The 25,716-nt window shown below is 50.0% G+C and overlaps 1 protein-coding gene across 1 annotated transcript in view; it reads right to left on the bottom strand.

Annotated features, from left to right (window-relative positions):
- Positions 1-1,264: 1,264 nt before the first annotated feature.
- LOC138451998 (alpha-tectorin-like) overlaps positions 1,265-25,716 on the bottom strand; it is a 110,603-nt gene continuing 86,151 nt past the window's right edge. The window contains exon 4 of the mRNA XM_069604944.1: positions 1,265-3,223. Coding sequence (XP_069461045.1) covers positions 2,847-3,223 — 377 coding nt within the window. The 3' untranslated portion in view covers positions 1,265-2,846. The remainder of the gene's footprint in view (positions 3,224-25,716) is intronic.

Below are 25,716 nucleotides of genomic sequence, written 5' to 3'. Positions count from 1 at the left end.
GTTCAGCTCCCCAACTTTGTTCACTGTTTGCAATTGTGTTCTTTATTGGTTCACTTTTTGTATGTTGGTATTGGCACATGTGTTAGTATGAATGTTAAAGTGTGAACGGTGGTTGGTTTCTAGTATCTCCCACAAGACTAGTTCCTTATTGTGGGAGTGTACGGGTAACAATTCTTTGAATGTGGATGTTCATTGTATGTACTCTTTTTTTAGGATGTACTGCTTTACTATGTGCTTGATTTTGCATAATTCCTGACAAATAATCAATTTGATGCTTAAATATTCATTTTCTACATTTTGCCAGTGCCTTCAAGTTCCTTTTGACAAACAAGCAACTGCAATATTGTCATTCTGCCAAATGCATAAGGGGCTCCTTTTGGTTGTGTTATACGTGTTTCCCACGTTGGGCCACCATGTAATTAATTGTGGATTGACATCTGTTGTGTGTGTGCTCCACCCAGACAGAAGGTGCCTCATATTACCCCTCCAAAGAGTTTGCTCAAGTCACCCCTCCTTCCACATGAGGGACATGTCCTACTTCTCCTCCACTGACTATGTCCCTAAGGGGATATGCACTAGAGGTCATGCCTATCAAGCCTCTCTTTGAGTGTCCACAATAGACCCTGCTCGCCTCTCTAAGTGGGGGCTTCCACTGATGGCTCTGTCTACCTCCCCACTCTTCTCCTGAGGCGCGCCAATGCCTCAGCCTCGCCCACTGACACAGAGGATCAGCAATAGTACATGGACAGGCCAGAGAAACGGCTCAATTTCCCCCCTCCTCATCCATCATGGATGGATTTTCCTCCTCCTTCTATGGGGGAGAAAAAACTCCTCCTCATCCAACTCCTGTGCAAGCTTCTTCCAATCTCCCTCCAGCGTGTGTGCACACCCTGAGAGAACTAAAGTGCCAAACACCAAATTAGGCACAAGAATCAGCACTCAAAGCCAATATAGCAAGTACATAAAGCCTTATAACTACTATACTGTACGAATACAACTAAAGCTAAACCCAAAGATCAGCAACTGGGGAGATGAGTTGACAGCAACAAACACATAAGGAGGAACTGGTAAAGGCTAAACAATGGGATTAGCGGCAAGAAACGTGATGAGCTCAGCTAATTGTTGAAGTTGGTAAGAATCTGTGTTGGATCCCTAAGACTTATAAAGGTGGGATGGATGTGGGTGACAGGAGGATGGTAGATGGACAAATATCAGTCATTCAGGTGGAGCATACGCAATTAATTAAAACAATGAAAGGGAATGGTATGATCGAATAACAAGGCTATATTTGAGTAGGTCAGGTTTGATGATGGAGCAAGAAATAACCTGTATACACAGCATTATTTATAGGCGCCGCTAATATTGTAGCATTTAGAACAAAATACGTTTTCTTACTACAGTTTATAAAGCCAAAACGATTTAAGTACAATGTTATTATACTCCCAATAGCGTTTATGAAGCATGCATGGGGAAGGTACAATGCTTTCATTGCAAGGTGAAACATATTCCCTCTTTTGCCTTGGAGAAAACCACTACAAATAAGCAAAGGAAATGGACTGGCAACATGCTATTTCTGCACCACATAAATTACACTGTAAAACTATCTACTGACACTATGGAACGAGGGTTAAGTGAGTGAATGTATAAGTGAGAGGGTGAGCAGGCAAGAGGAACGGGTGAATGAGTTGAGAATAATTGAAGGTGTTGGTGAGAAGGTGAGTGAGAATGACAGGTGACTGACTGAGGAAGCTAATAAAGTGGGTGAGTGCCAGGTATTCAGGGTGAGTAATCAAGTGAATTAGTTAGTAAGTGAGTGTGTGCGTGAGTGAGTGAGGTGCTATATAGTGCGGCTATAGGTATCAGCTCAAGCCTGTTCTTGATCTCAGGAGGAAGGGGGACATATCAAGATCATGACTTGGGTACAGGTTTCTAAAGTCATTATAAGGGTGGCGGCCACGGTATGAACGGTGCCGGTAAGGCACCGGCACCGTTCATACCGGGCTGCCGCATTACGAATTCTGCTAGCGGGTTCCTGACAGCCCCCCAGGTCTTACCTGGTGGACTGTGCGGCACCCGCGAGCAGAACTCGTGATTGCACCAGCACCTTTCTCAACGGTGCCAGTGCAACCATGCTCCCCAACTCCATTCTGCCCTATGGGGCAGAATGGGGATCGGGAGCCCAGCATTACCGCCACCCACGAATAGGCAATTACCGGCCCACTCATCACGTAATGGGCCCATTATTGCACAATCGCGGGAGGCTGTGCCGCCATACAGGTACGGCTACCGCCATGCTCGTAATGAGGCCCAATGTATCCCTGTGGGTGAAGTGTTACACCTTCAGGCAACTGTATTTTTTAAAAACTTTTTGGAGCCTGGTACTTTCAATACATTCAAACAGAGGGTGGTTATTTAGTCTTAATCCTCATGGTAAATTTACCAATGGGGCCTAAACTCCCAAAAGTGTGAACACATTGCTTTTCTTCCACAAAATGTACATAATGATGACTTTAGTTCATTACACAATAATTATTGGAAATTAAAGTAAAATAAACCGTAACAGAGTATCATCAACAAAGCCGGTACTTGTCTCATACTCTGGCAGTATAGAGTACCAGGTGTGTAAGAGAGGCGATGCACACCATGAACTTTAATATTGAATTATAAAAAAACCAGTATTAATTAAATCAAACACCTCAAACCAGCAACAGTTAGTGAGTGTAAAACATAGGCCAGTAGCGTTTTATAGCAAGGCACAAAGCTTCTACAATCTATATTGCGTATATAAAAATGCCAAAGGTTAGGGGGAGGGTTTGTGCCCAGCGCTCCCCAGTTACTCTACGTGCTTATCCCCTGTTTATAGGGCACCGACTTGGGCGTACACACTGGCCCTTTCTACCATTCAGGAAGATGAACCCTTCCTTGCAGAAACACCCCCTGACGCACTGCAGTGTGCACATAACTGGTGGGTTTTTGTAATTCTGACAGTTGAGGGGGCAGGCTGTGCCGCAGGTGGTGTAGTAGGAGCTGTCCTTGCAGGAATCACAGAGTGCCCTGGTTATGCAGTTGGTGCTGTCAGGCCCTTCAAGGATGTAGCCTGTGTTGCAGACGCATTTTGGCACGCACTGGGCAGTGCAGGTGATTCCTGCTCCTCGCTGTGCGCAATTTTCTGGACAGTCACTGCCGCAGGCACTGAAATGCATGTTTAGTGGACATTTCCCTGCTGAGAAAATATAAAAAGACAAAAAACAAATTTTAATCTTGAATCTTAAAGCCTTCATGATGTCCAGTTTCACCACTACGCCACCCCAAACGCCCCACCTGCTTTCCCCCCTGTCTCTCTTCTGGTCACTCTCTCTGTCTCCTACCTTCGTCGCTGCCTCCCTGTCTCGCTCTTCCAAAATGGGGATCTAAACCACCCTTCCACCACCAGTAATCCCAAAGTAAACCCACAGGGCTGAGTGGCGGCAATGGTAATCGAATTTGATGGCAATTCTGCCGAATTACTGCTAAACTCATGATAAGGCCCCTTGTCTGCTATAAATGCTAGCAGTACCACATGCTGTCAATAGAGGGCACTCTGAAAATGGCTGATGTCCGCTATACACGGATGCACTATTAGTGCTGTCTACAGTTTAAGGTTATTTTGGAAAATTCGACATTACAGTGTAATGTAGCAAACTTTCGGCATTGAACTATGCTCTTGAACATGATATGTATTGTCCATTTGGGCAGTGTTTTGAGTTGGCCCTGAAACAAAATAAGCGTTAATGTATGCCAATGCGTGTCATTCTCTGTTCTGTTGCTCGTGCCCTGTGGGCAATGTGTTTACGCGTATGTCGCCTGTGATATCACTTGTGCCATCATGAGCAGTGCATATCAGTGGATGAGTTATGGTTGCCTTACTATCCATAAATGTCAAATTGCAGTTGTGTTTATTTTGTGCTTTACATCCCAAACATCTTTTTAACTAACATTGTTTTCAGTTAACTTCTAGAGGCCACATACCAGGTTAACCATAATGTCCCTTCAACTAAAGTTTTTTTCAGTGAATTTAAAATGTTTTGATTACTAAATTAAGGAATTAGGAATGAGGGTGCACAGCTTTTCTCACAAGATTGATGTAAACAAGATACGATCTCAATGAAAAATTAGTTTTCAAAGCACTTCTGGTGCCTTGGGTAAAGTCCTAGAGTCGTGGACATCTGACAATTACAAACAGAAAATGACCCTTTTAACAACCCAAAGGCACTCTGATCGGACCGAACTTTTCAAATAATTTCATAGCTTTCACACATTAGACACAACATGTACAGGGTAATTCATAGAATTTCGCACAAAAGTGGCGCACGCGGCTGGCGCACAGTGTGCGCGTGTGAATGTCTGCGCCAGCCGCGTGCGCTAAAATCGATATCCGCGCACAGCGTATTCATGGATTTCACCCTCCAAAACCAGCCGTGGCGTTCACCCTCCAAAACCAGCCGTGGCGCAGAGTGGCGCAGCGACCCTGCAGCAGCGCCAGTTACGCCCCCAAGAACGCCCTCGCGCAAGAAAAAGCCATCAAAATTCCCAATTCAGCGCAAAGGGCTGCGCTAACCCTGGACCAGTATACAGGGCTGGCAAACAGCAAATGCCGAGCGGGGAACGTGTATTACTGGGGTGCGCGGGAAGTTCCACACGCGATTCCAGCAGGGTACGTGTATTTCTGGGGTGCGGGGAAGTTTTACACGCAATTTCAGCAGGGTACGTGTATTACAGGGGTGCGCGGGAAGTTCCACATGCGATTTCAGCAGGGTACGTGTATTTCTGGGGTGCGGGGAAGTTTTACAGGCGATTCCAGCAGGGTACGTGTATTTCTGGGGTGCGGGGAAGTCCAATACGCGATTTCAGCAGGGTACGTGTATTACTGGGGTGCGCGGGAAGTTCCACACGCGATTTCAGCAGGGTACGTGTATTTCTGGGGTGCGGGGAAGTTCCACACGCGATTCCAGCAGGGTACGTGTATTTCTGGGGTGCGGGGAAGTCCAACACGCGATTTCAGCAGGGTACGTGTATTTACTGGGGTGCGCGGGAAGTTCCACACGCGATTCCAGCAGGATACGTGTATTACTGGGGTGCGCGGGAAGTTTCACAGGCGATAGGCCCTGTGCGAGTGGGGAACGTGTATTTCGGGGGTGCAGGGGAGTCCTGCACGTGAATTGGCAGTGTGGGTCCTCCCAGGTGTTCCCTCTACACCCTCCACGGCCCCTGCAGGCAGACCACACCACAGGGGACTACCCTGCACCCCTGGACATGTCCCACAGGCAGCCCATCCACCATGGGCATGCCCCCCCAGCCAAGCCACATGTCACCTTGCACCAGTTATCACCAACGCATTACCCCCTTGCACCCCCACCCCACAGCAGTGCAGGGCACCTGCCAGCAGGCCCCCACTCATGTCCCCTTGCACCCCCACCCCCCAGCACTGAGGGGCACCTGCCAGCAGGCCCCCACTCATGTCCCCTTGCACCCCCAGCCCCCAGCACTGAGGGGCACCTGCCAGCAGGCCCCCACTCATGTCCCACTCATGTCCCCTTGCACCCCCACCCCCAGCAGTGCGGGGCACCTGCCAGCAGGCCCCCACTCATGTCCCCTTGCACCCCCACCCCCCAGCAGTGCGGGGCACCTGCCAGCAGGCCCCCACTCATGTCCCACTCATGTCCCCTTGGACCCCCACCCCCCAGCAGTGCGGGGCACCTGCCAGCAGGCCCCCACTCATGTCCTCTTGCACCCCCGCCCCCCAGCAGTGCGGGGCACCTGCCAGCAGGCCCCCACTCATGTCCCACTCATGTCCCCTTGCACCCCCACCCACCAGCAGTGCGGGGCACCTGCCAGCAGGCCCCCACTGATGTCCCACTCATGTCCCCTTGCACCCCCAACCCCCAGCAGTGCGGGGCACCTGCCAGCAGGCCCCCACTCATGTCCCACTCATGTCCCCTTGAACCCCCACCCCCCAGCAGTGCGGGGCACCTGCCAGCAGGCCCCCACTCATGTCCCACTCATGTCCCCTTGCACCCCCACCCCCCAGCAGTGCGGGGCACCTGCCAGCAGGCCCCCACTCATGTCCCACTCATGTCCCCTTGCACACCCAACCCCCAGCAGTGCGGGGCACCAGCCAGCAGGCCCCCACTCATGTCCCCCTGCCCCCAGGTCATGACGATCCTCAATCATGGCCCTTATGGCCAGCCTCCCCAGACCAAAGACCCTACCAAGTATTGCACCCACCCACATAGAAAAGGCAATTACATGATACAACCCCACTGGCAAGTATGTAAATGAACACATGTCCGTCACACACACACAATGGTTGCAAGTGAATGTGAAAACCCATATCATGACATGCATGAAACCAATGAGATAATACCACACATGGAAGTATGAAGAAAAAAATGTATTAAAAGCAACATGAATGGAATTAAAATCAAACAAACAACAATGGGAATAAAAAAAGAAAAGCTGCATGTCCGTAAAATAATGAAAAAACAAGAAATCATAATCCAAAGGAAAGGTGTCCAAAGTCACAGTCCAACAAAGCAAATCCAAGGGAAAAACAAAAGTGAAAACCATTGCTCCATGGGAAAACCAAAAAAAAAAGATGAATCCAATAGTGAACTATATACAGATGAACAATCCAGGGTCCATGATCCCAATTGAATAAATGAAACCTATAAAAAAATACTACCTAATGAAAAACTATATACAGAAACGTGGTGCATTGTCCAAGCACAACCAAAAAAAAGAAAAAAACAAAGGAAACCTAACACTATCTAACTATTTACAAGGGCAGCGGGCAAGTCCAACGGCTCACATGTTGATGTCCCGGGCCAGGGCATCATCGAACTCCTGCTCGATGTCCCGGAGGCGGTCCTCTTCCATGGACCCGAGGGTTCGCAGGGACGATGACATCTGGAACTCCAGGTCCCTGCGAATGGCCTAGAGGCACTCGGCCCGCCTCAGGGCCCTACACATGGAGTTCTCCGCCCTGACCATCGTGAGCCATGCCTCTTCCGCCCGCTGCCGCTCCGCATCTATCGCATGGCCCAACCGCTGCCACACGGAAGACACTTCCCGTCCAAGGTCCTCCTGCCCTCCGGCCATTGCCTGCTCCTCCGATGATGAAGGCCCCGAGCCATCATGGCTCCCACCTTGTTGCTGCTGCTGCTGTGCCGCTGCCTGTGCCCTGGCTCCTGCTGCCTGCACGTCCTCCTCCAGCTGGGGTGCAGTTGTTGAGGTGGCCACCCCTGCTGGACGTCCGACTCCCGACTGTGGCAGGGATGTGTCCTCCACCAGCCTGGCCGCAGGGTCAGAGGCAGCTCCACAGGGCACCCAGGTGACACATGGGTGGGAAGATGGCACGGAGGACGACTGGCGCATAGGGGGTTCAGTTGAGGAGGGGGTAGGAACAAGGTCCAGAAAACTGAGGAATCCGGCCCTGGTGAGCTGTCCCAGTGGGTCAACGCGGTCAACGAGCCATGCGAGAAGACGTGCACTCTCCTCATGAAAAGACTGCAGGTCAGCTCCCATGGCACGTTGACGCAACGCCACCCCACCCAGGACAGACTCAACCCGGTGCCGGATAGCCACATCCGCAGGGAGAGGAAGGCCAGTTGGTGTAAGCCAATCCCCTCCCTGAGAACGGGTCTGGACGTAGGTATCCCTGCTGGTGCAAGATAATGCAGTCACAGGATCGGGGACAGGATTACACACAGGCACCTCCGCGGCGGCCTGTGCTCCCTCCTGTCCCTGCCCCTGCACTGCACCACTAGCACCCGTGGAATCCCCACCTCCAGACCCCGTCTCTGTCCCTTGCACGGCCTCCTCCTCCACCAACCTGGATAACTCCGTGCCATCTTCCTCCGTCGGGCCCTGTGGGGTCTCAGCTGCCCCTTCGGCTGCCGAGGAGTCCAACTCCAACCTCCGCCTCTTGGACCTCCCCTCGGCAGCTGCGACCTGGGACGCGGCACCGGACTCCTCACTCCCCGACGAGATGACTACCTGGGAGGGGAGCCGGGCCTTGCGTCTCCGGCTGGCGGTGCGATCCCTGCCGCTGTGCTCCACAGCACCTTCTCCACCCTCTTCATCAGTTGACGGTGCAGACAGGGAGAGATAGGAGACAGGCATCAGGGCACTGTACAATGGACTCATACACACATGAAAGTTGTACATGAGTGGCATTGTCAAACTTCAGACATGGCATCACAATCCCCAACACACATGTCATTGCAACTCACACACATGAGCTATTCCACAGCCATATTGCAACAGCCAGCACCATCCATACACATACAACAGCATGAGCAGCCAAAGGTGAGCCAGACATCACATGAAACACAGGGAGTGCACTAGACATGCACACACGCCACCACAATTACATGCATGTGTACACCTCCGCCAACTGTCGCAGTGATGAGATTGGCATCCATGTCACATCTGGCAATCAGTCTTCTACATATCAGTCTCACATGCATCCATGTTGCATCACTGTTGCACCAATGTCAAATACACACACATGAACATGTACACGTTGCAGATGCATGCAGCTGGAACCAACATCCATGTGTGACACCACAACCATGCCAACTTACATACACAGATGCTCACACATCTGCATTTGGCCTGCATGCTTACCCACACATACACCATCCATGTGTCTCACACATGAAAGGACTTGCATGTGTCAGCCTCACAGCCCTGTACATACACATCCATACATGGCCCTACGAAACCACATGTACAACCTGCAAATGACTGGCACACCACCACATGCACAGCTTCCAATCAGAATGCATGTACACTTACCGCTCAACTCCAGACGGGTCTGCCTCTCAAGGACCTGCACGTGGAGCGCTGGGCATATGCGTTCCAGGACCCTCATCTGATGTTCCGACAGGTGGCCCCGGCGCCCCTTAGCATCCGCTGCCTTCAAGAGGCGCCGGGCCTTGTTGAGGGTCCTGGACCTGAAGTCCTACCAGCGCTTCTTGACATGTTGGAAGTCGCGGACTGCCACCCCCTCCACTTTGATGGCAGTCACGATGTCTGTCCAGATCCGAGTCCGTCCTTCCTTGTCGGCGGCCGACCTTCCGAAGAGGGCATCATACTGCCCCAGTACTTGCTCCACAAGGACACCAACTTCGGTGGCAGTGAAGCTGGTGGCCCTCTGCCTCTCTGGCTGGGGGTTGCCAGTGGTGCCAGATGGTGTAGTGCCCTACATGGCAACCCCAGAGGTAGGTGTGGGTGGGCAACTGGGTCCTGTGGCTGGGCTGTGGAGCGATGGAATAGCAGTCGGGAGTCTACGGTTCCAGCAGGGGTGGTCACAGCAACAGCACCCCGGCTGACATGCAGGCAGCAAATGGCAGGGCACGTGGGCAGCAGGCAATCAGGCAGCAGCAGATGGCAGGTGGGAGCGTTCTCGGGGCTCTGGGGGGCAGTAATTCAGCCTTCTGGGCAGGAGCATGGTCTTCCGTGTGCGAACGCATTGCCAGCTTGATACAGAGTGATTTGGCACGTGAAAATCTTGCACGTCAGCGTGTAATTCGAGGAAAGGCCCTTAGCACGTAAGCGCGTCAGCACGCGAATGCGATTTCATTGGACCAAAGGCCCTTAGCGGGCGTTTCCCTGAACCCGGGTGCATGTTACACGTCCAAGAACTGCACGTCCGAGTGTCAGCTCGTGTAATTGGAGGATAGGGCCTGAGCGCGTATACGCGGAAGTGACGTTGGACGTGTGGGCCGGCTCAAAAGGTGCGTGTAGGACATCATTTCCTTGTACGTGCTTTTCGTGGAGAGCGAGTGGGTGAATTCTGTACTTCTTGTCGGTTCACACGTGATTTACTTCACAGCGCTTCTAGTTCGTACTCCCTGTTACCTCTGACAGCTTTTGTCTGATTGTCTGTTGGGCCTGTTTCCTCAAACAGCGTTCACTTCTTCTTTTGTCCTGTCTCCTCAGACAGCGTACAATTCTTCTTTTGGCGGGGGTGTTGCCAACGCGCACACGCGCGTATTTTTCACGCTCTTTTTACAGGCAGACGGTGAGTCGTGCACGTATTTACCAACTGTGCTTGCCCCGTGTGTCGCATACCCCTTCAGAGGTCATTGTAGGCTGCGTGTAACACGCGTGCGTTCATTTTTGTGTTTCTGGGTGCCACAGCGTAGTGCGGGTTCATTTTTCCATGCACGTGGTCTACGAGGGGTTGCGTGCACGTTATTTTCTGTTTTTGGGGTGCCTGTGCGTTGCGTGACCCATCATCTTTCCCCAGGGGTCACATACAGCCTTGCTAGAGCATTAGGGTACGAATTCCATCTAGTACCCTACCCCTTTGACCCCCAATTGCCCAGGACAATAGTTTACTGCAACTCCCATACGCACAACAACATCAGTGCCATGGTTGGGAGGCGACCAAGCGGTAAGGGTGGCAAAGGTGGCCGAGCCTCATGAGGTGGGCGTGTTGGGCGCGGTAGGGGACGTAGCCGGGATTTGCAGGGCACCCCTAGCCCCCCATGTGTGGAGGACCAGTCAGGGACACCCATGCCTCCCCCCCATGGTTGAGGGAAACGTGGCTGACACCATCTCTGCTCAGCCCTTGTTGGACCCGCCCATTGTGGACCTGACCTGGCACAGGGTGACTCCCAGGCTGACTTCCAGGTCGCCAAGTCTAGGCCACGTGTGGCGGTGCAAGTTGGTGTCACCAGGCCACGTGGATCAGGGGCAGCTATGTCATCTGCTGCCCCGAGTAGGCAGGGTGGGGAGGCTGCAGGGGCAGCTGCAGCTCCATCCACCCCAGCTCTGACTCTCCCAGCCAGGGCAGTGTTGGTCCCAGTCCATCTTGCTAACGTTCCCCCTGACTATGTCACACTTCAGCCAATGCCTGCACCAAGTCCCAAGCTCAGTGTGCATTCCCACACTCCAACTACCCAGTCCACCGGTGCTCCTGCCCCTAGTGACCAGAGCGGCGTAGGCCACTCAGGATCCCCACCACCTTCCAAAAGAAAGAGGAAGAGTGCTTGTCCAGTACAGGCTGATACCCCAGACACGGCTACGCAGTCCGGCACACCAAGGAAGCCTAGCTTCAATGATGCCGAACGTGATGCACTTGTGCAGTATGTGTCCGCACATGACAGCGAAATGTTGATCACTTCAGGGTGCAAGACCACACCTGCTCGACGTCAAGCACACTGGCAGACCGTCGCGGACATCATAAGTGGCCTTGGATTTGTGAGGCGCACAGCTGGTGAGTGCTACAAGCGCTGGAATGACCTTAAGCGCAGGGCAAAGAAAAAGCTGGCCTCAAGTCATGCCACTACTCTGGTGACTGGAGGTGGGTCTCCACAAGAGGACATTGAACTCACTGTACATGAGTTTGTTGCTGGGACGTACGTCACAAAGGAACAGATCCAAGGTGTGGGAGAACTGCGAGATTACGAGGCATTGTCCGGTGAGTGCACATGCATGTGTGTGTGATCCATGTGTATGTTGTGGGTGTGAGGGGTTCTGATTGGGTGCCAGGTGAGGGTGTGTGTGCTTGAGTGGTTTGGGTCACCCATGTGCTTCATCCAATACATTCTGCGCCCCTGGATTTGGGTATTACAGTATCCCTTCTGCCCACAGTAGACATTTTGTGCAACATCACGCCAGTTGCCCTTGAAGTGGCATCTTGCAACAACATTGTTCCGTATTTTTCAGTGTTCATTCAGGCTGATTGTTTCAATTCCCACACTTTCACTACGTATTTCTCAGCCCTATTGTCAAGCAATATGTGACATGCCTATGGTACATGCCATCTGTGTGATGGCATGTGTCATGTATGTGGATTGGACATGCCACTCACAGGCCAATGTGTGATGGCACTGCTAGCCAGCATGCAGCTAATGTGTTGCTCTTCCATCTTGGTGTCATCAGTGTCTGACATTTTCCTCCCCTTCAAACTCAGTGACAGTGCATGCATGGGAGGGTTATTGTCATGTGGGACATGTGTCAATCAAGTACTGGTTCTGTAGCTTGTCAGGCCTAATTGTGTGCCATGGTGCTAATGCCTGTTTCCATTTTTTGTCTTTCATGTTTTTGCAGGGGATGACACACTTGATGCTGTTGAGGGTGAGGAGACGGTGCAGACCCAGGAGGGATCTCAGGTACGACCGGGCACCAGTGGGGGACAGGGTGTGGTGGTGGGTGAGAACCCACTCTTGTTGCAGACCGTTCTCTCCAGGGGTGTCTCTGGGTGCACCTCCCCAGACCTCTATTCAGGTGTTGATTCGGATGATGAGACCTATGTGGCTTCGCAGGTAGGTGTTTCTGGAAGGGATTGTATTCTGTACGACCTACCTGCACCAGGGGTACAGCCCACTATGGGGATGTCACTGTTGGTAGGTCCGCCTTTGGTGGTTACGGATGCAGGGCCACACTTCGCAACATATGATCCTGTTCCTGGGCCAGCAGATCAGAGGGGGAATGCAGTCCTGCAGCCTCAGGCAGTGCCGACACAGCAAGGCACAGTTCGCCTTGCCCCAGACAGGTGTGGTGCCCGCCGACGCAGTGGCCGTACGCCACCAGGCAATACTGCATGGGAGCAATCCACATACGGTATGGCAAACCAACAGGCAGCATCATCTGAGATGATGGCTCAAGCAATGGAGAGGGTGGCCACTTCCATTGTCCCCCCAGAAAGGCAGATGGAGCAACTACATCAGGCAACAGACTCCATTTGCCAATCACTCAGGGAGGAAATGTTGGCGTCCAACAGGGGCAGACGGGCGGCCCTGGCCACTCTGTGGGAAGCCATTTCTTTAGAGTCCCAGGGCCAGAGGGAAGCCCTGAGGGTAGAAGTCCATCACCTCAGGCAGACTCTTGTGGACCTTGAGGCTTCCACTGTCACGAGGACAGAACAGCTGCTGGAGCGGGTCACACGTACGCTCTCAGCAGAGATGCAGGCAACACGGGAGGAGGTCCGGGCATCTCGTCAGGTGGTGCATGGGGATCTCCGCACCATATTCCTCCAGAACGAGACCTTCCACACCCGCATGCTTGCTGCCATGGAGGACCAGACTAGGGCTTTGTGTGGGCTGCCTCCTATAGCACCACCACCTCCTGTGGCGGCAGCAGCACAGAGTGATGAGAGCGACCACAGCGATTCTGAATCTCTCACGATAGCGTAGCCGTGCAGGCCATGAGCCCATGGAGGTGTTTTTTTTCTCGCAACATCCACTCAGGTGGCTGTTGGTGTGCACCCTGTCCTCGGACCTCCTGGATGGCCTCCCCCGCTCCCCCTGGCCCTTTTTGATTTTTTGTTACAGTGTGTTGCCTTGTGTGGCTCCCGTGGGCATCCACTGTATTCCGGCTGTGCACATGCAGACTTGTCCTGAGATTGGTTTAGATGCTTGGGTTCATGAGACACACACCCCTCCTGCTTCCCGTTTCCATGGGCTTGCAAAGGGTGTTCCCAAGTGACACTCACTTACACAGTGACGTTGGACTCCCATGACATGTGTGGGCAGTCTGTAGTCAATACTGTGTATACATTCCTAGTGCATATTGTTGTAGTATTGTACACTGCATGGTGTATTGATGTGTGCTTGTGCATCCATGTCTCCCTCCTGATTTTCAGGTTCATTCCTCATGTCTTCACAAGGCCGTCTACTTTGGAGATGGAGTTCATGTTGTAAGCAGTGCACTTCCAGATTTGCGTGGCACCAACACTGTACAGTTGGAAGTGGTCGATGTGCTAGCATCACCAGGTTGTAAGACTACGTATCCTTTGACTTAGTACTGTCATGTGAATGCTATGTTTGGGGTTGGGTAGCTGCATTGTAGTGTGGTAAGTATTTGGTTTTGTGTGTTGTCAGTTCTACATTAATGGGAGCATATTGTGTGTGGCCAGTTTCCATTCGGGACACTGTACTTTGTGACACTTGTGTCATGTTTTGGGGATTCCTTTGTTTGCTCTCACATAGCATGACATGCCATGGTGATTTGGGTGGCGGTGCTGGGGAGGGGTTGGGTGACATGGCACTGTTGTCATGTTGTATCTTGCAAGAGGGTAATGATTTTAGCAGCATAGAAGTGTGTCTTTTGATGACACTGCATTGGTGGTGTTTGTGTAGGTAGGGATGCACACAATGGAACACTTCCAGGTGAACAATCTCAGGCTGGTATGGTTGTGACAGTTGACTGTCACTTGACTCATCATCATTGATAGTCAGCTGGTATGTGCCAGGGCTGTGTGCACTCCACAGGGGTGTGATTTTAGGTGAAGTAATTATCCACCAGCTGCGTACGGGCTGCCTCACCCTGTGCCCTTTCCCCTCCCATGCGCAGCGGGCGTGCATGTGGTTGGGGATGTGGGGGCACCACCATGTCCACGGCCAGGCCCCGGCGTGTTGCAACGTTGTGCAGGACACATGCTGCCACTATGATCCTGCACACTACTGGGGGAGCGTATAACAGCTGCCTGCCAGAACGGTCAAGGGAGCGAAAGCGTGACTTGAGCCCTCCGAATGTGCGCTCCACTATGCCCCGGGTTGCAATGTGGGCTGTGTTGTATCTTACCTGGGGTGGCGTGGTGGGGTTCTGAATTGGCTTCATCATGTGTCAGAGGGTAGGCACTGTCCCCTGGGGAGGTGGTGATGGGTATCATTAGTGGGGTTGTGACATTACTCAGTATCTGACATGCATGCATGTGCAGTGGCATTTATACTCACCAAGCAGCCATGTATCGCCATGCCGCCCAGCTTCTAGGTCTCGGTTTAGGGTTGACATTCTGTAAATGAAACTGTCGTGGGTGGACCCTGGATAGTTGGCATATACTGAGGTGATGATTCCCTTGGCATCACATACTACCTGGACGTTGATGGAATGCCAGTGCTTGCGGTTTCTATAGATATGCTCAGATGCCCTGGGGGGACGTAGAGCCACATGGGTGCAGTCAATGGCACCTAGCACTTTGGGGAATTGTGCCACCCCGTAGAAATCCTGGGCGGCAGCCTGCCTTTCTGCAGGTGTTCTGGGCAGGTATATGTGCCTGCGGACTGATGGGCGTGTAGTGATGATGGCCAAGACCTAGTGTAGGCAGCGTGACTGCGTGGCCTGTGACACCCCCCCCACTATGGCACTTGTCCGCTGAAATGATCCAGTGGCCAAGAAGTGCAGTACATTAAGGACCTTCTCCAGGGGGCTGAGTGCTTGGGAGCACAGGGTGGGTGATGTGAGGCATCCTCCCACTCACTGACCAGGTCGAGTATTATGTGAGGTGGAAACCTGTAACTCCCATACACGTGGTCATCAGGCATCCCAAAAAGGCTGGTTCTGGGTGTAAAAATTCTGGCCCTGACTATCCTCCTCCTCCTCCTGTGGTATCCCACGGCCACTGCTGCTAGGAACGGTATATTCATCCTGGCGTCTGAGCTTGTTTGTTGTTTGCGCGCACTTTTATGATGTGCGGGTCGACGTACGCCTGCTTCCTGCTGGCGTACGTGTTTCCGGATTGGCCCGACTTTTTGGGCGCATGCCTTAGCCACGTTCGATTCCATGAATACGTGTTGTAGGCGAGCGTGTGAAACTTCCCGCGCACCCCAGTAATACACGTACCCCGCTCGGCCAGGCCCAATCGCGTGTGAAACTTCACGCGAACCCCTGAAATTCACGTACCTAGGCCAATCGTATGTGACACTTCCCGCGAACCCCAGTAATGCATGTACCCCGCTCACCCAGGCACAATCGCGTGTGAAACTTCACGCGAACCCCTGAAATACACGTATACAGGCCAAACGCGTGTGACACTTCCCGCGCACACCAGTAGTACACGTACCCCGCTCACCCAGGCCCGATTGCGTGTGAAACTTCCCGCGCACCTCTGGAATACATGTACCCCGCTCCCCCAGGCCCGATCGCGTGTAGAACTTCCCGCGCACCCCTGGAATACACGTACCCCGCTCCCCCAGGCCCGATCGCGTGTAGAACTTCACGCGCACCCCTGAAATACACATACCCCGCTCACCCAGGTCCGATCGCGTGTGAAACTTCCTGCGCACACATGAAATACACGTACCCCGCTCCCCCAGGCCCGATCGCGTGTAAAACTTCCCGCGCACCCCTGGAATACACGTACCCCGCTCCCCCAGGCCCGATCGCGTGTAGAACTTCACGTGCACCCTTGAAATACACGTACCCCGCTCACCCAGGCCCGATCGCATGTGAAACTTCCCGCGCACCCCTGGAATACACGTACCCCGCTCCCCCAGGCCCGATCGCGTGTAAAACTTCCCGCGCACACCCGAAATACACGCACACGCTATTTTTCACACAGCGGGTGTCGCTGTTTGTCGCATACCCCTTTGCACGTCATTTGTCCTAGGGGGCCACAGTATGGGACATTTATCAGAGCTGTATATTCGTGCTTTTTGTTAGCGCACATTTTGGCGCACATTTTTTTCCAGCGCAGGGACGCTACCGCCTGCCTTCGCATGGCGGACGGGTTTGGGTCTGTGCGCGTCTTTGCCCGTGCGCTAGTTTGCCCTATTCGATTCCATGAACACGTGTTGTAGGCAAGCGTGTGGGCGTTCCGCGCACTTGCCTCCTGTACTTCCCCGTTGACGCCCACATTTTCACGAGTTGTTCCCCATTCCGAGTGTTACGCCCCGTGTTCTGCCTACTTTTGTTATGTGCGCCGCGCTATGTGCGCTTTCGCTGTGGCCTTAGCGCACGCCGTTAGATGACCTGTGTGCGGGCGTGCACCGCGCACTTTTTCAGCGCACATCCCTGATTTTATTCGCGCACGGACTTCCATGAATAGATGTGCGCTGGTTTCCCTGCGATATACGCACTTTCACTGCGATTTTCGCTCTTTCACTGCGAATTGCACGTTTTCGCACGCTTGCGCCGAAATTTTCAGCGCACATTAATTCCATGAATCGGCCTATTGTTAATACATGTTTTCCACTATTGCACTCTATTAACTGCAATGGCAGTTTTTTTTTTTGGCGTTGGCGTTCATAGATCTTTTTAATGGATCAGTCATGATTTTGATCCATAATATCCATGATCTCCTTTGTGCTTTGCTGATTACTAATTCAGGGCATCTATCTACCATGTGAGAAAGTCCTTAGGCCTTGCCCACTTTTTACAGTATCTGCAGCTGCCAATGTACTGCATCATTTGAACATTCTGCTCAGTATCTGCAGCTTCTGCTACCTTACCGCAGTGTTCTTCTTTACCTTTCATTGTGGCATGCTGGTCTCATCTAATAATATGGGGGCATTGTAATGGCCTATTCTTCATCTCCTGCTCCTATATGTCATCTTTTGTCTATGCCCTTCTTTGCGGCACTTGGGGCTATACAAAGTGTATTTACAGCTGAGGCTAGTGTATTGCATCTTTAATGGATGCATTACACTGGCATCCTATATTCTTACAAACAAGTGGGGGTCCTGAGAGTCCCTCTGCCAGACATTAGTCCTGGTTACAAAGGCCTTACCCAGATTCTTTAGCTCACTATCTTCCACAGAGGAGAAAAATCCAAAGCATATCAGTCTTTGTCCTGCCCTGGGGCAGTCCAGCACCGAAATGCTAGGCAAGTCTCCTCTGAACAAGAGTACCAACAGCAACCCCAGACACGTGTTTCGGTCTGGTTGGACCTCATCAGTAGGGTGGAGCTGTGCCTCTCTAAGAATAGTGAGCAAGGGGTCCATGCCTGGATTCCCCTAGTAATTTAGGGTGAGACCCAAAGTTACTTAAAATATTCAAAAAAACAATGGGGGTCCTGGGAGTCCCTCTGCCAGATAATATTCCTGGTTACAAGGGCCTTACCCAGATTCTTTAGCTCACTATCTTTCACAGAGGAGAAATATCCAAAGCATGTCAGTCCTTGTCCTGCCCCGGGGCAGTCCAGCACCGAAATGCTAGGCAATTCTCCTCTGAACAAGAGTACCAACAGCAACTCCAGACACGTGTTTCGGTCTGGTGTACCTCATCAGGAATAGAATAGTGAGCAAGGGGTCCACGTCTGGATTCCCCTAGTAACTTAGGGTGAGACCCAAAGTTACTTAAATTATGCAAATTAACAAGGGGGGTATAGTTACCTTTTAGGACCCTCTGGACATTACTGGCTGCATGACATTTGGACACCCTACCGCATTCCCTGGATTTCAGCGCAAGGGGTTTGTGGGTTTGCGAAGAATTGCTCCTTATTCAATTCCACACTGTTTCACCAAGCTGCACCATATTTCCATAGTTACCTGGTATGGGCCTCCGGACATTACCAGCTACATGACATTTGGACACCTCACCCCTTTCCCCACATTTCAGCACCTTCACACATGAGATGTTTGACTGAAATCGGTGAAACAACAATGTGATCGTAGAAGGACCTGTCCTGGCACGAGGAACAAAACTCGAGGTCCAGACCATAGGATGGACGGTTTCCAAAATATTTGCACTGTAACAGACTGAAAAACGCCAGGGTGAGGTGACAGGTGGAGAGAGATCACAGAAGTTCCCAGTATCTAGCAGCACACCAACTCTCGCCTCCCCCCAACGTCTGCTAAGGGTTATATCACTCAGTCACACATGGCCATTCTCAGTGCAGTTTACTTCAGGGTGCAAAGCACATCAAGGGATAAGCAAATCAGAACAGTGACCTAATGGAACAGTGTTATCATGTCTGCCTACAGAACCTGTTCAGAAAACGGTCACTTCTGCTAGTATATCATAAATAACTGCTGGCTTTCTGTCCACCCTCAGAACCGCCTCTGCTTTTCCCTCCCTCCTTGCGCCAAAATGCACAATTACATCTTCAATTCAGGACATTGACATCTCAATGGTTGCTCCACAACTGGGGTTACCAAACCCTTCACTATTTCATACCACTAGAGAACAAAGGGCCTGTGGCACAAGTGCACTTCTTGAAGACAGCATAGTGCCACAGCCTAAAGTGTTTGTGCAGTGAGGAGATGCACATGGCACTTAGTTGGGTTACCATGAGAAACTGTCTTCTAGCAGCAGTTAAATATTACACTGTCTGTCTCACCTCTGACAGTCACACCCTCTGCTAAGCCAAAGTAGTCACACACCCATGACCAGATGGGTGGTAATGTCATGGGTAGGGATGTCCTCTGGCACCCTCTTCAAGAAAGCCTACTTCTGCTTTGGCCCCTAAATGTAGGAGGCAATGGCCCCAGTGTCCTTTTCCTGAGCCATATGCAGGCTCTTCATCTGTTGCTCATCAGTCTCCTGCAGCACAAGGGTTTCCTCTCAGCTCTGCTCCTTGTCTGACCGCACCTCTGTGGTTACCTCCCCCTTCTGCTTCTTGTGTTCCTCCTCCTCCCCACCACGTTCAAGGTCAGGTTACTCACTCAGCTTCTCCATTGTCCATTTCACCCTCCTCAACTTTCGTCTTTCACACCTCAATCACTGTCTCCACTTCCTACAGCCATCCTCTTGCCCTGCTCAGCCAAAGTCATTTCCAACTCATGCTGCATCTCAATCTACTGAAGAAATAACATTGGGGTCCACGCTGCTATGTACTTAATTCAAAATAGTTTTTCAGTTATTTAAATGACTCCGTGTATCTTTTCAGATATCACCTCAACAACAATTTAAGCCATATCCATTCTCGGTGCAATCATATAACCACACTATATAAACTATGTATATTAAAAATTCTAATTTATTTAGATGTGACAATTATAAATTCAAAAAGATTCCAAGAGTGAAGAACAGAAAACACTTTTGTTAAAACAACATGTATGAGAAATTGCTGAGAAAAGGAAGCACATGTTGAATCAATAGCAAATCAAAACAAAAGAAAAAGGCAAAAAACAATCATTGCAAATGAGCAAACACAAAAATAAATTCAGTTAGAATACACAATATGAAAGAAGGGAGGAAGCACATTACTATGATACTTCCTTGCATGCCAATTTTTCTAGTTTATGAAATGGCTTATTGATTAGGTGCAGGTCTGCTTACGTGTACGTATCAATCACAATTTGATTCCCAAAAGGTCATAACTTAAGTAGACATCTAAAACACGTTTCGGTGACAGGGCCACCTGCTGGACAATAATGTCAAAGAAGCCTTCCTCAGGGCAGAGAGCAACTGAACCCCATGTTTAGTGGGCAGGACAATTTTAGGCCAACCCGTAGGAGACCTTGACTGCACAGCGCATAAGTGGAGGGGTGAGGCCGAGGGGCCAACTCATCTGGCCTTGGCAAATCTTTAAGAATGGAGCAGTGGATGCATCCAGAAATTTTAGTTGCACTATTTTGAGGTCAGACTAAAGGGTGCTTGTGAACACCGATACGGACGTAGAGTCGGAATTAATTTTCATAGATGGCTGGACCCTGAAACTTGTTTGAGATGGTTTCAAAGAGACGGCCGTCATTGAATCGAGCGTACATGGAGTAGTATTTTTAATTTGCCGCTTCTCGTGGTCTGCGTCTATGTTAATTCTGTGTTCCCTGTTCTTGGTCGTTGCTATGGGCAACCAGACTCTAGGTCTTCAATATCCTCTTAAAGCTCTTTTACCCCTGCTGGCTGACTCGCTCATCCTTTGACACAGAGGTTGAGAAGTTGTCCAGATCCTCATTGTCTCCTCCCAATACACCCTCCAAATAAAAGTACATATTGCCTAAGGTCCCAAAGTACAAATCACAAATGTGCCTAAGGTGCTTAAGGGGTGTGTGATGCATTGGATTCTGCACTGCAGAAGTACAAAGAAGAGTACAGTCTAAAGTGCCCACTAGTCCTCACACTGCTACACACCATGAACCAACACAATCATAAAGATAAAACAGCCACAGTTAAGAGATATACCTATTTCGCTCCCTATGGTAACGTGGGTCGAGGGAATTCTATACTCTCAAGATGGCCGTGGGTGCAATTCAGTAGCAACCCAAACAGCAAAGCAAAACCGTACAAAATAAAGGGAATATCTAATCAAGGCTCTATGAAAAATAGATATACTGTAATAAAATGTGTCAACTGCAAAATAAGTAAATAGACCAACACTAAATAAAACCCAGTTCTGAGGAAAGAGCAGAAAATAATTAAAGATAGCACAAGGCAGCACTCTGGCTAATGAATTGTGGTGGCTGTTAAGTGAAAACCACAATGTTTTTCTAAAGGGATATGTTTCTTGAAGATAAGAAGGGATGTAGTGACCTAACCAGTCTCTAGGGCCCACAATGGACCAAGGGTGCAGTTAAGAGTCTATAGTACCTTCTTCGGTTACTTGGCGGTTTGACGGTGTCAAATCGGGGTTTGCGGTGCTGTTCCAGCAGTTCGTATTGGGTTCAACTGGGTCGCGACTATTGTTCCTGATTGGAGGAGGCATCGAGCTGGTGTCAAGTTCGTTGTAGTTCACAGAAGTGCAGATTGTGTGCTAACAGCTTCAGTTTGGTAATAAAGCGGCTGATGACTTGATTTGCGATTTGAACGAAACTGCTCAAGTGCAGTGTTCGCAGATCACAGTTCAAAGGTTCCTCCAGGGTCTGGCCGTCTGCTGATGAAGATCTGCAGGGAAGATTCTGTCGACTCGAAGAGGGTGTTCTAAAATGGCAGGTGCAATTAGGAGCTCTATGTTTGAGCAGGTGCAACAACGCACTCAGCTGGTTCCTTGCGATGGTGAACTGGTTCAGGATGTGGTTCATTGGTTCTGGAGCAGCAGTTGTGTTGTTCTAGGCAGGGTGTAACTGGGTATGAACAGAGGCGGCTGCATTTCAAACATGATCCTTGAGAAGGGCGAATCGTAAGGGCCCCCAGGGTCAGTTTGGCAGTTGATTCGACTGTGGGGATGCTGGAGATTGGATGTGTGGGTCCACTTGATCTGTTCAATGGAGCACTTCAGGAGCTGTGGATCGTAAAGGCCACCAAGGTCAGCTCAATGGTTGGTTCAACAACGGAGATGCTTTAGTCTGGAAACACAGTTTGGTTTGAGAAGCTCGATGCAGCATTCGATGGTTGGGGCTTGATGGACCACCAGGGTCGGTTTGACTCGGGTTGGCAATCAGCAGCGAAGATGCTGACAGCTCAAGGCATGGTTCGAATGTGGCAGATGCAATTATGAGCATGCTGTTCGGGCTGAGGCTGTTTTGGTCCTCTGGTTGCTGTGAGTTCCAATCCAGGTGCTCGAAGAATAAGGTTGGGTTCTTTTCTTCATCCTCCCCAGCACTAGGGAGGCTGGTCCACAACTGCAGGAGTCCAACAACGCAGAAAGGCCCTGGATACAGTTGTGGCCGGCAGAGAGGCAGATCTTGTCCCAGCAGCAGGCCCTCCCCAATGGTGCATGGAGACAGTAAGGTGACAAAGCTCACCTGCGCCTTGCACAATCACTCTTCAAGTCACTGGTGGAGGACTTTGGAGAGATTAACTCTCGCAACAGAAGTCCAGTTCATTCTTCCCCAGGTTTATGTTCAAGAGCTCATTCAAGAAGTGTTGTGAGACCCCTTCTTCTAAAGGGAAACGTCCACAGGTGATTTGACTAAAGGCAGCCTGCCTTAGTGTTCCAAACCCTGCTCTTAAAATAACTGGGCTTTGCCATTTTTGCATCACACCCAAATTGCTTTGTGCTAGAGGAAGTGGAGGGGACAGGAAGGAGAGAGAGAGAGGCAGAGAGAAACAAGATGGTCCACTATACCATAACTCAGGTATTGCTTATATTCAAAGATTATTCTGCCACTAGGAGGTATACTCATAATGATAGGGTTTTGGAACATGGGTGCATATCATTAATGCAGCCCCTGTGCTGAAGAGTCTTAGCTGTCACTGCAGCTGTCAAATGGGCACCTGTGACCTATGAACCTGCTCTGTGCTACTGGTAGGACATGTGCTGCAGATCAGGATACTGATGCAGCAAGACACAGGTACATGCTAGGCATTTGACATGGAGCTTATGAAAAGGGACTCTTGCCAGACTCACAGGAGGGGAAACACAAATCATTGCAAAAAGGGACAGAATACAGTACAGAAAGGGGTCTCAGATTCAAACGCATAGTTTTCTTTACAGACTAAGGAAAGGACAGGTGTTAGAAAACATTTTAAAAGGGATTAAGGATAAAAGAGGGAGATTAAGAGGGAGCCTACAGAACACACAGAAACAAACAGCAAAACACATCTAACATATAACAAACTCCCCCAAAATACTCCCAATGTCTCCTAAACCTGCCATAAGCACTCCAAAACATATATAAAACGTTTGTAAACCTTGCTTGTGTACTTCTAACTTGTCAGCCAAACAAAATCCACAAAGGAACTGTTAGGCAACCTGTGCCTTTTACTGGCTCTCAAACTTACTTTAGAATGGTTGGTCCACGTCACCTACAGATTCTCATATCTTGCAAATCTTATCATTGAATGGAAAGCCTCGAACCCCACTGTGAGACCAAAGTCGTGGTTGGCCCTTTGGGAAATATCAAGGGGCATGTCGTTCCTACACAAAAAAGCTTGACATTCCTGCAGTGCACACTTTGGAAGTGAATGCATCATTTACAGCATTGGACACAATGCTCACCCAATTGCTTTTTACAGATCCTAAATGTCCTGGCAGAGCACCTGAGAGGCAAATTTCACATAAGAGCTTGATTTCATGGTAAATTGATCCCAGGGTATGATCTCTTTCAGAGCATTAGCAAACCTTTGGCCACCCTATTACTAATCATTGCTTGTTCAGCCGAAATAAATGGACAATCCATGAGGCTGGTGAACAGTGGATCTACAGAAAAGATGACTATTTTCTCATGAGAGCAGTCAACCTACACAATACGTATCCTTAACCACAACACAGGTTCGATCCCTGGGTCGGCGCTTAGAAACCTCTGGGTATTAAGCGCGTTATAAATAACCAATTACAATTACACACATTTGTAAGACAGGTATTTGCCTCTTGGTTCCCCACAGCATCAAGAGCAGATGCTTAAGAGGAAGAAGTAGATGAAGTATCTCTCTTTCCTGGAAAGTTTGCTTTCATTATAGCCCTTATACAAACCCGCCACATATACTCTGTGGAAATGCCCATTGCTTTTAGCCATTCCCCAGATTCCTCCTAAACATCTCATGTGTCCACTGGGTTTAGCTCCAGTCACACCGAGCTATCATTGTTCCCTAATCTCTCATAAGCCACCGCTGTAACCACTGGGCAACCTGCACCCATGCTTAGTGTCCACTTTGCCCAGGGTCTTTGGTCATATCTAAGTACCTCACAAACGAATTTCTGTGGCTACTGAGCATGCTTTCTCTCATGCCCGTGGCAACTTTGCTTACGGCATGCCTGTACTCCGCACTGAAAACTGGCAAGTTGCATCACTTTGGGATCCCCCTGACCCTAGGCAAAGTCATGGGGGCAAAGAGAGGAGCTGAATGGCTAAATGTCAACTAGTAAATTTGGTTGCCGAGGTCAACGAATTTAAAATGGACCATCAGTAACTCAAACATGGGATTCTGTGAACAATGGCAGAAAGGACATATATCTTTATTGGGATTCTGCCCACTTTTGGGGGAATTTAATAAAATAGTTGGACTGATTTTCAGAAGGTCAACAAAGAACCCTGAGTGAGTTCAGAAGCAATCTTCTCACACAGGTTTGGAGCAAATCTGTTCAGTGCTTTACTAAATAGAAGGTACGAGCTAAAACTGTCCAATGAGAAATTGCTTTGGACAAACTCCTTTTCAGAAAGCCCCTTTGCATCACTTGGATGGAACTTTACAACACTTTCCAAAAGAATGTACAGTAGGATGGACATTATTTTTGGAAAATGTCCACCAGCTTCGGGGGTGTTAGCCAGACTGTATTCAGGGACTTTGGTGGTCCATGGTATGACAGGCAAAGATGCCAAAAGATGGCTAGAGGAGCTTGCCGACTCGTGAAGACGGAGCAGGAATTAACAGTTCAGAATGAAAGCCTGATATGCATATGGAGTCCCCCCTGCTTCTATGGCACATCAAGCTGAACAGTTTGGTTTAAAGGGATGCCCATTGAAAAGGGAGTGGTTAGGATGGATTCAAATTCTTGCGTCCCTTATTCTTCAGTACCGTGTATATTCCCTGCCTGACATGCACACTTCCTCTAGGGAAGGGCAGATGATTTTATAAACATGTTGGCATGACTGTCTACATCTAACGAATAAACTGATGATTGCTATCTTTGGGCAGGAAACTAATCTCGCGAGAGCTTCTTAAAAGTGGTTTCACGTGGACCTCACCCGTTGCATCATAATATAGCATTGTAAACCGGCTGCCTAGTGTGTTTATTTATTTATTTATTTATTTGACTTTATAAAGTGCACAAACAGCCCAGGGGCATCATGGCACCATTCCGACTTATTTACATGGGGATTACATGATGTGTTGCATATTGAGACATTACATATTAGCAGTGCCGGCTGTTCAGCATACAGGTTCAAGCAAATAGCCAGGTTAGTGTTAGAAGGCCGAGTTTAAGGATGCAACCTTCCCATTGCCTTAGGTGTGGTAAGTTATGATTCTAGTTGTGTCGGATGTTGTGTAAACATATGCACATATCGCATTGTACGATGTCGGTCTAGTTAGTAGATTTCAAAATCTCGAATGAAGTCATGTGTTCGCCCAACTTTTTTTAAATACATCTGCTGCCCCGTGGGTTCTGCATTTTCAGTGATTCACTGAGCATCTCTTTCTGTCAATTATCCGATCGTCCATTGTCTACGCCATGCCCTCTAA

This window comes from Ambystoma mexicanum, chromosome 1p, assembly GCF_040938575.1.
Source record: "Ambystoma mexicanum isolate Mex_15411 chromosome 1p, UKY_AmexF1_1, whole genome shotgun sequence".
Classification (NCBI taxonomy): domain Eukaryota; kingdom Metazoa; phylum Chordata; class Amphibia; order Caudata; family Ambystomatidae; genus Ambystoma; species Ambystoma mexicanum.
The sequence above is the reverse complement of the archived record's forward strand: the minus strand, read 5'-3'. Positions and strand labels throughout refer to the sequence as shown.